General features: G+C 39.6%; 2 protein-coding genes, 1 long non-coding RNA gene and 1 pseudogene across 4 annotated transcripts in view; 3 read left to right on the forward strand and 1 right to left on the reverse strand.

The window, feature by feature from the left end:
• Positions 1–594: 594 nt before the first annotated feature.
• On the forward strand, positions 595–3,476 carry LOC145465654 (uncharacterized). The gene is made up of 2 exons (XM_081449426.1): positions 595–1,769; positions 2,027–3,476. Exons 1-2 carry the CDS (start codon positions 1,078–1,080, stop codon positions 2,463–2,465), a joined length of 1,131 nt encoding a protein of 376 aa, XP_081305552.1. The 5' UTR covers positions 595–1,077; the 3' UTR covers positions 2,466–3,476.
• On the forward strand, positions 2,501–3,425 carry LOC145465653 (uncharacterized). The gene is made up of 2 exons (XR_014041666.1): positions 2,501–2,584; positions 3,279–3,425. It is a non-coding gene; the product is annotated as an uncharacterized LOC145465653 (long non-coding RNA).
• A 1,777-nt stretch (positions 3,477–5,253) lies between the features above and the next one.
• LOC145466025 (uncharacterized) lies at positions 5,254–10,795 on the reverse strand (annotated as a pseudogene). Its single transcript, XR_014041794.1, has 9 exons — positions 9,816–10,795; positions 8,897–9,042; positions 8,461–8,528; positions 8,106–8,234; positions 7,842–7,916; positions 7,064–7,562; positions 6,454–6,549; positions 5,912–6,191; positions 5,254–5,629 (listed from the first exon to the last, which is right to left on the reverse strand). The product of XR_014041794.1 is annotated as an uncharacterized LOC145466025 (transcript).
• A 370-nt stretch (positions 10,796–11,165) lies between these two features.
• The window catches only part of LOC145465804 (coactosin-like protein), a 76,983-nt gene continuing 73,580 nt past the window's right edge, over positions 11,166–14,568 (forward strand). The window contains exons 1-3 of the mRNA XM_081449563.1: positions 11,166–11,607; positions 13,221–13,303; positions 14,142–14,299. Of these exons, the coding sequence (XP_081305689.1) occupies positions 11,534–11,607; positions 13,221–13,303; positions 14,142–14,299 (315 nt within the window). The 5' untranslated portion in view covers positions 11,166–11,533. The remainder of the gene's footprint in view (positions 11,608–13,220; positions 13,304–14,141; positions 14,300–14,568) is intronic.

Consider the following 14,568-nt stretch of genomic DNA (forward strand, 5'->3'; position numbering starts at 1 on the left):
TCTGGTTCTCAGGGCATTGACAGAGTTCTAACCGCAAGCTCCTAGTGAAAGGCTCCTGACAGACTGTCATTTTTTCGGGTTTCAATTTGCATTTGCCTCATTATTAAGGTGGTCTTATAACTTCAAAATATTTTTTTAAAAAAATGATAAAACGTCGCGGGGCAGTTTTGGTAACACGTTAAAAGCGTCAAAGGACTTCGCAGACTGACTTCAACAATGAGCTTTTATAGGTCACATGCCACAATATATAATGAGTAACTAGCTATTAAGTGTAAAAAAGTGGTGTATGTGTTTATTATAAACATGAACGCGATAACGTACAAATGAATGGTTTGAGAAGCATGGATTTAAGTTCATCCTGTCCATAAGCAAGTTGTCCAGGGGACAAACCTCAGAAGCGGGCGGAAAGATGATAGGAGGCAACGTGGCCGGTTGGTTTAGGGCACTGATGTTGTAATCCGAAGGTCCCGGGTTCAAGGTCTCCACCCTGCCACTAGCGGGCTTTGTCTCCCGGTAGTCCTGAGTTCAAATCTTCGGCCACGCTTTGTAAATAGCCAACTGGTCTGCCTCCTATGGCGCGTTTTCAAGGTCAAAATTAAAAACTAACTTTTCCACCTTTTCTTACTTGCTAAATAAAATGCCACTCATTTCCTGTCTTTGAAATTAGACAGTGCACATCTCTTTTGACCTCCGAAACAATACATTTCGCGTTTTCTGAATACTAAAATCATAACATCCGGCATATTTTGACCTTTGAACAAAGTTATCCGCGTTTCCTGACTTCTCTCGAATTTTATGTCCAGCACGTTCTGACTTTCAATCTAAAAAGTTACCAAATGTCGTATTACTGAGTTTAAACATCTCAACTAAACATCCCATACTGACACCTAACAAGCAATTCAGTTCATAATGAAACCCCGCTGCTGAGCCGACATTCTGATTTGCAAAATTTGCAAAATTTGCAAATGCGCGTGTTCTGACTTCTCGATTCTACCAGGCGTCTCCTCCGCGCAGGCCTGGATCCTATAATGCCAAACTAGTGCCAGGATCTGTTGGAGTTTTCCCGGGGATTTATAAATGGCGTTGACGGCACAAGAGCAATCCTTGAGCAGTCTTCGCCATACATTATTCGACCTTGCAAGAAGACTTCAACAGGACACAGTAAGTGAAGATGTTGGTGATTATGCTCTGTTCCGATTGGAACAAATTTCTCGCCATTTGGTTCGACTTGCTGACAACATGCAGGTGTTTGATACAGTTCGAACCTCACACGCCACTGTGACGCGAATGTTGTCGGAGGTGGAGCGGAATTGGCATCATTCCTCCCCAGCAGTAGCAAACCAGCCTAGAACGGTAGGGCGTCCTAGGTTCGAGATTCCACGGGAGCAGCTGCAATATCTTGTCGATTATGAAATCACCATACCCGACATGTCCAGAGCCCTCGGTGTGAGTGAGAGTACCATAAAAAGACGTATGCGGGAGTACGATATCTCCATTACCGACAGGAGGACAGCCATTAGTGATGATGACCTTGATAACATTGTAAGAGCCATTCATAGGGATTTTCCAAATGCGGGATATCAGAGGGTTCAATCGCAGATAGTGTTGCGCAATATAAATGTGTCCCAGCTGAGAGTCCGAGAATGCATGCAACGAACGGATCCGGAGGGAGTTGCAATGAGATGGCTATCCCTTACACCAAGAGCTGTCTACTGTGTTAGTGGGCCACTTGCACTATGGCACAGAGACGGGAATCATAAATTGATCAGGTGAACCTTATTCGTAATTGATTATGCAAAGAATTTATTGCACCTGTTTTTTAATACAGCTGGTGGTTGCTGGTGAGTCTCCTTTGCAGCCGGTTTTTTTGGGGGAGGGGGGGGGGGGAGATGTCACGCAACGCTTTTTCCAAAGAAGCGTTACGTGACAACCCAAAAAACGGCTACGAAGGGGACTAGTTGTTGGTAGTGAGGATAGAATCCATGAAAAGACAGCAAAGAATAGACCATTTATTTTTCAATTTCAGATGGAGGATTGTAGTGCATGGTGGAGTTGATGGATACACAAGACTTCCTGTATATCTTAGGGCTGGAACAAAGAATACCGCAGCTACTGTTCTTGGCCTTTTCCAACAAGCAGTGGCAGAATATGGACTCCCCTCAAGGGTTAGGTCTGACCGGGGAGGTGAGAATGTTGAAGTGTCTATGTACATGCTTCAACATCCACAGCGGGGTCCTGGGAGAGGCAGTATGATTACAGGCAGAAGTGTGCATAATCAAAGAATCGAACAGTTGTGGCGAGATGTATCTGAGGGAGTGCTATATATATATATTATCACCTCTTTTATCATCTTGAAGAGTATCGCATTTTTGACCCAGCTAACCAGCTCCACCTATATGGTCTGCATTACACCTATGTACCACGTGTTAACCAGCACCTTGACACTTGGAGAGAAGGGTACATAAGGCACAGAATAAGAACAGCTGGGAACAGATCACCCATGCAGCTTTACATTTTGGGGCTTCTTCACATGAGAGGCTCTGATTCCGTCGTGGCAAGGGAGATGTATGAGCCAAGGACAGACGTAAGTAAATACATAACCCAGTATCTACAGACTTATATGTATCACTTGAATCTCAGATATTAGGAGAATTATAGAAACTTGAAGAAGGCATTGTCCAGTTTTGGGTCCTCCCCACTATTCCTACGCTTTGCGTTTATGCAAATACATCACTTGTGAAATTCATACCAATCTACGTTCAGGCTCTGAGTGGCATATTGTCCATATCCTCACTAGCAAAGGTGATGATGTCATTTTCTGCTCTTTCACTGTTTGGGCAAACAGTCAGTTTGACTGTATAATAAGAAAGAAATACCTGGTGGCTTGAAGGCTTGTTGAAGATATTATGAATTTTATTTTTATTCTCATATTGAGGCAATTTTTACTTAAAATTGGAATTTATATCTGATGTCACATGTGATATCCTCTGTAGATCTTCTCTGAGGCATTGCCTTGATTGTGCAGGAAGTTTTGCCTGGTGGAAATATTGAGTTTGGTCAATGTTAAAGCTGTATAACTTCAAGAAGTTTGTGCCCCTGACCAGTTCAGTAAAATTCCAGTTTTGTTTGTAATTTAGCTCAACATGCAACTATTCAAAAAAGTTGTAATGAGGTGTGAGAACAGGCTTCAGAATGGTATTAAGGGCATATATTTACATATTAGTATGTCATACATACCCTATTGATTTTACATTTTACTTATAATATTGTCTTCTTAGCAAGAAATTAATGGATATGGCATTGACTGGGATGGGCCACTTCCTGAAGAGGAGTCTGACTGTAGTGTTGTAACAGTACCAGAAACACCTTGCCCATTAGAGCAAGACCACTACCAGGAGATGTGCGCTTTGATAGATCCACTATGACATAGTAATAGTTATGGAATTGATATCTTAACCAAGGTTATTTCATTCCTTACAACACATGCACTGTGAGCATTATGAGCATTAAAAAATAGGTTACTGATATCCGTATTTTGTTTTGCATGAATGATGTAAAAAAAGTGACAAGCTGTACATTCAAATGCTTTTGATTGTGAGATAAATGTTGTATATTTTGCTTTATGTCTCACGAAAAAGTTCAGCAAGTGATTCTATAATGTCCCTACCACAGAGGGAATTTGTAACCCCCGTCTCATGGAGTTTCTGTCTACAAACTCTATACTGTCTTATTCTGTACTGATCTCACCTGTAGAAGTGGCTAGATGTATTATAGGAATAAAATAAATTAAACAAATTTCTTAAAATAATGTCCATTCTTTTATTTCCAATTTGCTAAAACTGTATTTGCATGTAAAATATATGGCTCTTTCTATACAGCACAACAATAATTATTACATATAAAGAGTGTAATCTAAAATCATAAAATAATCTGATGCATTCTTTAGAAGATTAGAACATGGAAACTATTATAAGCTGATCTCGAATTTCATCCTGTTTTTGTGAACATTGGAAATGTGTCATTTCACCCTAACTGCAACCTCAATAGAAAAAAAAAATGGATAGATAAACACACCCATTTTTATCATTTATGTACATGTAATCTGACATCATTATTCATCCAATGACTCTGCTCGTGCAGCTTCGTCTGCTTATAATGGCCCCTTTGGATACCAGCCATGATGCTGAATGGGCCAACCTGGCTAAATAAAGTATTTATACACCCTAAAAAATTGTTCCACTGAGATGTGACATACACTATCAGTCAGAAGACAGCACTTTATACCATACAAAAGACAGGAAAGCCATTTATATTCAACAGTATTACACCTAACTGCTGCACATGTGTTGGATTGTGTGTGTTGGCCACTATATTATGGTATAGCATAAAATAGTCATGCAACACTCTCTCGTGGTATACAGTGGAACATCCTACTTGTCACCAGCCTTTCCTGGTATACATTTCATAACAGGTTGGCTTGAGTAACAAATAACTGCAACAATTGAAACTTAAATCCACTTAAATATAAAGTTTTGGTTGGGACAACAAATTTAATGTTGGAAACCAAATACATGTAAAAGTGCCATATGGTCCCTTGTTTTTCATTCTTATATTCTTGAGGGTAAAGTAAAGTGCAGTTTAAGGTGGCCCAAAACTGTTTCCAGCACTTTCCAAGAAGTAAACTTTGTTGGGTCATTATATCGATCAACTCTAAATTGGTTGATGTCACAATCATGGTTTCAAGGAACTGCCCAATCATTGACGAACAAGTTGGTGTCAATTTCATGGCACAATAGGTTACCATAACAACAGTTTGACCTGCTTACAACATCCTTAATTCTAGCTTTAAGTGCTTATAACTTTATTATCCAATTGTGGTAAGCATTCATGATAATATAGCTCTGAACCCTCTCCACAGAATTTTTTGTAAACTTTGTAAAAAGTTGCATCTTATCATACTTATCACAATTTGAAAATAAAAAAGGCGTTCACTGGGCTCATTTTGCAATTATAGGTGCTTAAAGCTAGAAATAAGGGTGTTTTTAACAGGTTGTATTGTTGTTATGATAACCTGTTATAAAAAATGATGACTGCAACTTGTTTACCAATGATTGGGAATTTGTATGATACCATAGACCATAATTATTCATAAATGACCAGCAATTAAAACTTCTTTTGTCAGTATTAAAATTAGCCCAACTAACCTTGCATTTGAGTTGATCATTCAAAAGAATTTTTACTCTCAAACAAGGTTAGTTGGGCTAATTTAAATGCATACAAAAGAATGTTAAATTGGCAGCCATTTATGAGTAAGGTCTATTACTGTAGCATCACTTGTTAAACAGTGGTAGTATTCACCCTTCAAAGTGCTGCTGTTAGGAAAGTGCTGCATACTGTTGCCAGTCTCTTTAAATAGAATTGAAGGCCTGTCCTGATGGATCAGAAACAGCTTTCATTGCTGCTTTGAATCCCTCATATGATTCAAAATGCTGAGGGACATGGAGCTGCAATAAACAGGTGGAGGCAAAGATACATCCTTCATCGTCATCAGTAAACAACACCTCAATCCTACATGGTCCTTGAGGAAGCAAGCAGGAGCCGGTGATAAATCGCAGGAAGTGCTGCAGATCTAGACACACAATTATACTAATTATTAAATAATGAATGAAGGCAGAAATATCACCCTTAATGTATTCACCGGAACAAAAAGACTCCATTCAGTATGTATCAAACAAAATCAATATCAGTAACAAGCTAATTACTGGTAATATCAATCTTAAAGATTATTACAACCCAGAAGTAAAAATTTTCTATTTTAACTATGTACATGTACAGAACATGTAGTATACATCTTCTTAAAATGTTACTCTCTGCTGTGTTCTAAAATCGGAATTGCAGAAATGAAACATACCCTGTTTGGAGCACTCATTTATGTATCGGAGTAGATGGTCTCTGGTGGCACATGACTCATTAATTGAAAAGCTGAGAGAACTGATGACTTTCTCGGCTGTCACGTCACATACATTTGGATTGCTTAAGAAGAGATTTTCAAACAGCCTTGGCCTTTTAGTGATCTCATCCAGAACATTCAGTATCTGAAGTCCTTTTCTCAATTGGTCTAAGACTACCTTCTTCTTGCTGAGTACAGTGTGTAGCATTAGGCTTTCCACCAACAACTGCTTGTTCTTCACCTTCTGAAAAACAACAAATAAATCACAGCTCATTGCCAATGTGTCACCATGGTCCTTTTCATTCACGTGCCTCTGATACTCTACAAATTGTTATACACTATCACACATGTTTTTACTGTATTTTCTATGCAGGCAAGTCAGTCTTGGAAAATGACAGAGTCAATATGCTTATTAAAATTACTCATTTGATGTTCACACACACAATTCAGTACAAAAAAAAAATTAATGATATTGGCATGCTAACTTGAAGAATAGCACTCACTGTTGGGCATTCAGAACAGCCAGCATCACAGAGAAGAGAAATGAATGATGCATCGTTACCCAATTCTTGCATGCCTGCCTCATCAGAATCCATCAGCTAAGTAATTCAGTAATGAAGCATATAATACATAAATGTAAACTTTGGTGTCTTTAAAATATTTAACAAACACAGATAGATAAACTTATTTTACAATGCTTCTTTTCTTATATAAACTGTTTCTCCAGTCTAAGGAATGGTGGGAGGAGCTTCCTGGAGCTTTGTTCTAAAAATTTTCTTGGGGGTTACCCTCAAACCAAACTGCAACTTTAGACACAGTTTTCAAGAAGAAATCTGGCACTTAAGAAAGCTGTCAAAGATCATGTGCGCTCCAAGTTTAAATTAATACTTAAGTCAAAAGACGTTTATAAACAGATTTTCTGAAACTAAACCCTGTTCAATTGAGAATTTGCTTTGCATCATTTGCTTTCATCAACAGTTATTCTGGTGAATGGCACACTAAGCTGCTTGGCCAGCCTTTCACTGCAATTGCACAGGAGGTTTGCATTTTTCTTTGCTTCCGCACAAGCTTGCAGTCGTTTTATCAAAATTGATAATAGAGATTCACAACTACCTTTTTGATCAGATGTGCCACTTCGATGTCTCTGACATCACTTAGATTACAATAGCCAACAGCCTTGGTTATGTCACCAGTCACTATGTACCAGTAAGCTGCTGGGAAGAGGAAAGGGAAGCCTGAATGCCACACTGGACGATTGAGTGGGCAATCATTTTGCCCACTACAGTCAGTATACCAGAGTATACAATGGTAGCAGAGTACTTGGGCATGAGCCGTCCATCTGGCCCTTCAAAAAGGACAAGGTTGAGACCACCATCCGCCTTTGCAATTTCATCGAAGAGACGAGTATAAAATTCTCTCTTTGGACCACCCACATCAACAGCTGGTTGATTCTGGAACTGAACTGTTACTGGACTAACAGGATCAAACTTAGCGCTTTTGTAGATGGGCAGCACATCAAGAATAACTGTATTTTCATCTACAGTTACTCTGATGACTGGCCCAGTAAGCTGCTTGGCTAGCCTCGCAATTTTGTCAGATAAATCATCCATATCTGTTGGCAATACAGTAACCTTAAATAAGTAAAAAGAAATACTATTGTCAAAATACAGTCATCTTAATAATTAAAACTATTTAAAAGATCTTTAAAAAGACTTTTGAAGGCTTACAATGTAATTTAGAATTCACATTATCCTTCTTACAGAAAACAAACTTAACACACAAGAAAACTAAAGATGATGTAGACTGTAGCAGTGTTTTTTTTTTAAATTATTTGTCCATTTACTTGCAATATGTGTAAAGTGTGTTTTTTTAAAATTATTTGTCCATTTACCTGTAATATTGTCTGATGGTGTAAAGTCATCTGCCCAAACCATCAAGTGTTCAACTTGCTCATCCACAATATTTCCTATTTCAAAGCAATAGTAGATGTGCTTGTGAAAACATGCATTTAGGCTCACATTTGAAACCGAAACATAAACATACAGTTGAGCAAGCTATGCTGTTTTGTGGTAGAGGAGGGCAAACAAAGAGATGATATGAATTGCAATTGGAAAGGAAAATTTTGTTCTTAAACATAGTTAAAGGAGAAAGTGACCTGTTTCGTTTCCTTGGAGCAGAAATTCTGCCGCCTGATTTGTGTCTCCTGCACAGGACTCCAAAGCCTGTTCCAGGTCTTTGGTATCAGTATCTGGAAGCAACTGCTTCAGGTTATCTAAAGGATCTTCTGAGAAATTGAAAGTAAGGCACAGTGTTAACTGGAAACATGGATTTGTTTTGATTTCTAGCTTTGTTTAAATAAAGTTAGCTTCTGTAAGTTCCTGTTCAAAATTTTTTGTAAAATTCTAATACTGTCTGCCTAGTAAAATACAAAACCCTCAGAGTGATTGCACATGTTATTCAGTGAGGACTATGTAAATCATTTGCCAAAGATCAAGAATCACGTGACATACCTTGGTTACTGTTGACGTCTGTTGGCACTGTCAATGATGGTCTGCAGTACTGCTCAATCCCTTCATTTCTACTTCAACAAAACAAGAAAAAAGGTTTCCTCATTAAGGTAGAATCCAGGAGTCCCTGGATATTGGAACTACACTTTACAAGTAACTATGTAGGAACCCAGAAATTCAAACCCTTAGAGACACATATCACAGCATTGCTCTAGACAAGGTAAACAAACTCAGGTTATGGAAGGGTTGTTTCAGATACTAAAGGTTAACACCGAACTAAAACAGGCCTACATACATACATATACATATACATACATACATATACATACACTTTATTTACGCTCCAAATTTTTAGAACATAGGTTATAGAAAGAAATTATAATAAAATGACCTTGGCCTGTTTTAAAGATTTTTCTAAACATGAATAAACAAAATGTACCTTTTCTCTTTTCCAGCAGTACCACTCCCCCCACCATTACAAACAAGGTGATGGTCACTAATGGCTGACATTGCAAAATTGCCACTGCAATTAATGCATGCTACCATTGGGCCACTGTTTGTTTCGAGACGTGCTGATTCTTCTCCCTAAAAAAAATGTATAATGTACAATAATTAGGGACATATCCATTAGGGCCTGAGCCTGCAAATTTCCAGGCTAGGTGCCACACATTGTTACCATTATTTTTGTTGTACAGGCCTACAAGACTTATACAAAGGGTATAATATTTGACTTCTGAGGGGGGCTGGCTGATTTGGTGTAGGCGTGCATTTTCTTTTTAACCCTTTCAGGCAATAGGTTTTTTTTTGTACTCAGGATGGGTGTATACATGAGGTTACATGCTTTTTTCAAGCTCACCAAACATCTATGAAATTCACTGACAGTGCTTATGTGTATGATTTTTGTTGGTACTTGTGTACTTGCAGGATCTCTTTTCTTCAGAATAGTTCAACCCCCACCCCTCAAAGGTGAAATGGTCCACTCCTGGGCACAATTTCAATTTTTTTACGATAACTGCAGAAATTCTTGCCCGCTCATTGGCTAATTTTCATTGTCAGTAAGCAGACAGACACATTAATTTATAATTTATGTCATGCGGCTACGAGCAAGAGAGGACAATTTGACAATTTGTTATCGTAAAAAACAGAATAGAGATCAGTTTTTCATGCATCTGTCCTGTTACTGACAATGACTTTCGTCATAACATTCTCCAAGTAGTCTGCGGATCCACTCAGCTACTGCCACGTGGACCCACAGCTACTTCGACAATCTAGCTACCTTGACAATGTTATGACGAAATTCATGATCAATAACAGGACAGATGCATGAAAAACTGACGTCAATTTGTTAAGTTTCTTACCTCGCTTCTCTCGGATTTTGATGAAATTGAGACAGACTCCCCAGCTAGGACGATGTCCTTTTGAAGAGGGCGCAGAAAACCTTTCGCCTGGCCAAGGACACTCTTAAGGTAGTCAACGGAAAAGCCACTTGCTGGCATCGGTATTTTTAACAACTCTTTTCCGCGACCCTCGGAATTCCGGAGAAGCTGGTAGCCGCTTGCCAGGGATGGAAATGTACTGATGATGGCTTCATGTACTTGAGCCCCGTTGCCATCGCGAGGGAATTCTATGCGCTTCTCCCCCAGGTTGTTTAGCGCTAACACAGCCCGTTGGCTTGGTGTAGGTGGATGTGTTTGGTTGCTGTAAGCCAAGCAAACAAACGATCTGCTCCACGTGAGGCCTCGGTGGTGGAGATGGTACGGGGCGCCAGAGTTAGATCGACCTCTAGCTCTACCTCTGGCACTGGTACCACGGCCTCTGACATTGCCTGCAACTGGAGGCCTGTATCCGAATGACCGGGCGTGCTCTGAAGCAGCGGACGAAGCGATCGGTGGTGTATTGTTTGTGGCCGAAATATTTGAAATGGCATTGCCACTTGCAGCAGCAACAACATTGCTTGTCGCAGGCAAACTTGAGGCTGCAGAGTTCGCCGATGACAGGGAAGCTACTCTGCCCAAATGTTCGGCCGTCTGAATCAGCCGATCCGCCGCTTCTCTCAAGATATTTTGCGGGGAATCCGTCATATTAAAGTTAGACCTCGCGGTGATCCTAGTGTTGTCAGACGAAAGTAGGCGCGAAACCTGGAGTCACATGGTTCCTGGTCACATATTATATATTATAGTGTAGGATCCAGGCCTGCGTGGAGAGGACGCCTGGTAGAATTGAGAAGTCAGAACACGCGCATTTGCAAATTTTGCAAATCAGAATGTCGGCTCAGCAGCGGGGTTTCATTATGAACTGAATTGCTTGTTAGGTGTCAGTATCGGATGTTTAGTTGAGATGTTTAAACTCAATAGTACGACATTTGGTAACTTTTTAGATTGAAAATCAGAACTTGCTGGACATGAAATTCGAGAGAAGTCAGGAAATGCGGATAATTTTGTTCAAAGGTCAAAATATGCCGGATGTTATGATTTTCGTATTCAGAAAACGCGAAATGTATTGTTTCGGAGGTCAAAAGAGATGTGCACTGTCTAATTTCAAAGACAGGAAATGAGTGACATTTTATTTAGCAAGTAAGAAAAGGTGGAAAAGTTAGTTTTTAATTTTGACCTTGAAAACGCGCCATAGCCTCCTGCCAGTTGAGATTTCCAACTATGTTACGTTTATTTGAAATATTTGTTTCCTTTGTTTCATTGGCATGCGTGTAAACTAGCTAAGCTCAGTGCTTGTATAGCTAAGTGCATGACCACTATTAAATAAGATTTAAATTTACATTTACATTCACATTTTCCCCTGGGAACGAGGTTGACCCCGCTTGTGGCTCGTCTTCGGTGCGTGTTCTGCCAAGGAAGATGCATGCTACGCCCCTGGAAGTTTACTCCTTCATCTTGGTTATCATGCCGGATGAGAGGTTATTTCGTCACATTTCTCTCGTTTCAATTATATTGTTATTAAGTGACGTCACGTACATACTGTAGTAATAATTACCGAACTCATTATCGATTGTTCTATCATCCGCGCGCACGTGAAGCCTTGGGTCGTGTTAAATTTGTGTTATTTTCTCGGAGAAACTATCATGGCGAGCATTGATAAAGACGCTATTTTAAAAGCTTACCTCGATGTCCGGGACGATAAATCAGAAACCAATTGGTAAGTATTGAAAACTTTTGTCCGCTTACACAACGACGCCGGTAGAAAAGCAAATATCAGATTGCTAGATTGTGGCAATAGAGTAACACTTCGATTATAGGCAGGCCGCGAGGGGTGGAGAATGATTACACAAATATTTGCCGCTTATACTAAATTATTCGAGCACGAATGCCTGAAAAGTATAAGTCATTTTTCAAGTGGTGTTTAAGAAGTGAATTTTCGAGAGGGATATTTGTGAACTTTGCTCGGGCAGCTCATGTTTTACGCCGAAGTGTGTCGCTCTTAAGAAATTTATAATCTCGGTGACGGAATATCGCGGAAATAGTTAGCTATATTTATAGTCGTTGAGTGAGTTCTTTAAATGTCTGTGAAGATTTAAAATAGGCAATCGTTTCAGTGATACTTTTGCGTAGCAAATTGGAAAATTTGCTTTTTAGAAATATTTAACTGGAAAGTGCATTATTAATGTTTCAGTTATTTATTTAGTGGCAGGAGTATTTGCTTTCACAATATATTGTAGCTTAGCAGGGTTGTTGGTCTGGTTATTTTAGGCGCGCCGAATTCCCGGCTTGCCAAGAATGTCGTGTAAAAGCGAGAGAGATTGGGATAGTTTATACTTGGCAGGTTCGAGAAAGGCAGGCAGAAAAGACAGGAAATTACGCGCGTGCAATATTGTGCTTTAAAAACATGCCGGAAAATAGGTGTAGAAAATGTTTAATATATATTTAACGCGTGGTAACATTACCCCCTAAAAAGCACAATAAAAGCTAACACATACTTATTTCCGCCCCCAAAATATTTGTCTTCGCTCACTGACTTTGGAATTGGGTTTCATTCAGCCTGCCTTGCGAGGTTCATCATATGAAATGTGGTTCCTCCTTGGTCTGGACGTTTCATATGAAAAAAACAACAACAACAACAACAAGTTAAGGCACCGAATTGGAAAATTACGGTTACGCTCTTAGGGCTTGTCACGCTTTCCTTCCCCACGAAGGAAATGAGGAAAGAACCCCGAGACACTCCCATATTAAAAGATCGAGGCTCGTCGGAAAATTTGAATTAAGCCCGTGATCGAAGGAGACCAATCCGGGCGTTACTCGAACTTTATTTGACTCCTAAAGGATACCACATATATTACGGAATAGGCTCGATTACCAGCCGCTGTTCAGGACAGGAGCCCACGCTGTTTCTTTTATTATTATTATTATTATTATTATTATTATTATTATTATTATTTCTTCGAGTGCACCGTAAAAGACACTCTGACAGCTAAAAATAGTGGCGTTTCGTCAGCAACACCTTAAGAGAGACTAGAATCGTTGATTTATTCACCTAAGCCAGACAATGAGCATCCCGGACCTTTTCATATAACAGTCCCCCACCGGGGGAAGGAACGCGTGACGAGCCCTAAGAGCGTCTACGTGGAAGGGTACTTGAGACTGAGCCTACGGAAATATCCGCCCGCGTCGTAAAATTTGCCACAGGAGAGGACTGGAAATAATGAGTCAATGGCAAAGAGAAAGGAATGCAGAGGGCGGGAGATCCATATTAAAAATAATAATAATGATATACCTTTTACGGTAGGTAATTTAACGCTATTCTGTTCTTGACAGGGCTGTTCTCAAATACGATGACAAGACCATTGTTCTCGTCGCAACAGGGAAGGACTATGAAGAATTTCGATCTCATTTTGCTGGTTGGTGTATTTACTCTGTTCTGTTTTCTAACTATAGTATGAGCTATGAAGACGCGAAAACAGAAGTAAGAAAACTTCAGTGACCAGAGTAGCAGCATTAGAATTAGACTATATAATTGTGTAGTTTCCGAAATGGTCACTGAGTTCTTTCTTTTTGGAACCCTTTAATTTATCGAGTTAAAAAACACAGCTCATTTAGAGGAGTACGCTGAGTTGGAAGATCGAAATTACAGTGGAACCCGCCTTACGGTCACGTCGTTCATACGGTCACCTCGTTACTCACGCCCCCCTTTTTTTAGTCCGGCGAAACGCCCATAAATTTTCTTATAAGTAAACCCTGTTAATGCTGTCACCTCTTGAATACGACCAACGGCCACATTCTGAAATCCTAACCTGTATAATCCTTTATAAATTTACCCCGTTTATACGGCCACCCAAATCAGTTTTCATCTTTCCATTGTTAATATTTTATGTAGTAAGTAAAGTTTCAATTTTTAAAAAAAATATATCTCCATTTCGGATGCCTATAAAATAGCAATTGTGTAGAGGTGAAATTCTGATGTATCTGCTAAGATGCCCCTCAATTTAGAGCAGTCATGAAATTTGACCTACCCCGTTAATGACCGTATTAACGGAGTTCCACTGTATTTAGCCTTCGCCTACGGGCTCCGCCACACCCCTTCAAGCTTTCCCCTTTCTCGTTCGATTCGGCGACTCATAAGGAAAAATACGGACCAGCGTTGAAATCGAAAACATTTATTTGACAAGTGTAAAGTAGCTGTTCTTCAATTCAAGCACGAAAAAAAAAAATTAAAAAAATTCACTTTTGTCTCAACAGAGAGTGATCGCGCATACGGGTTTGTCCGCATCGAAACTGGAGACGAACTTAGCAAAAGAGCCAAGTTCGCTTTCATAACATGGATCGGTGAAAGTGTCTCGGGAATACTCAAGGGCAAAGTCAGCACAGACAAGTCTATTGTGAAACAAGTAATCCAGGTGAGAGTTTAGTAAATATTACATGCATGTAGCTGACTCAAACCTGCTAACTTTCCCTGCTGTGCGGAACATTCTCCAAAGTGGACTGAAGCTCATAAGGGCAGTGACAAAAATAAATAAATAAATAAATAAATAAATAAATAAATAAACAAATATCTCGCTTTCTGTGTACAATACTTCCTCGCTTGAGAGACAGAATAGGGCATATTCGTTTATATTCTCAGTACTGGGCTGGCACTAGCTTGCTGCTGAGGCCGTACGGTGAGTCT

Source organism: Orbicella franksi, chromosome 13 (assembly GCF_964199315.1).
Source record: "Orbicella franksi chromosome 13, jaOrbFran1.1, whole genome shotgun sequence".
NCBI classification, from domain to species: domain Eukaryota; kingdom Metazoa; phylum Cnidaria; class Anthozoa; order Scleractinia; family Merulinidae; genus Orbicella; species Orbicella franksi.

What these genes read in the sequence shown, in the direction of transcription:
- LOC145465654 (XM_081449426.1), top strand. Translation starts at nt 1,078, where the DNA reads ATGGCGTTGACGGCACAAGAGCAATCCTTGAGCAGTCTTCGCCATACA. An exon ending in GGGAATCATAAATTGATCAG is followed by an intron (nt 1,770 to 2,026) that starts GTGAACCTTATT and finishes TTTCAATTTCAG; the next exon opens with ATGGAGGATTGTAGTGCATG.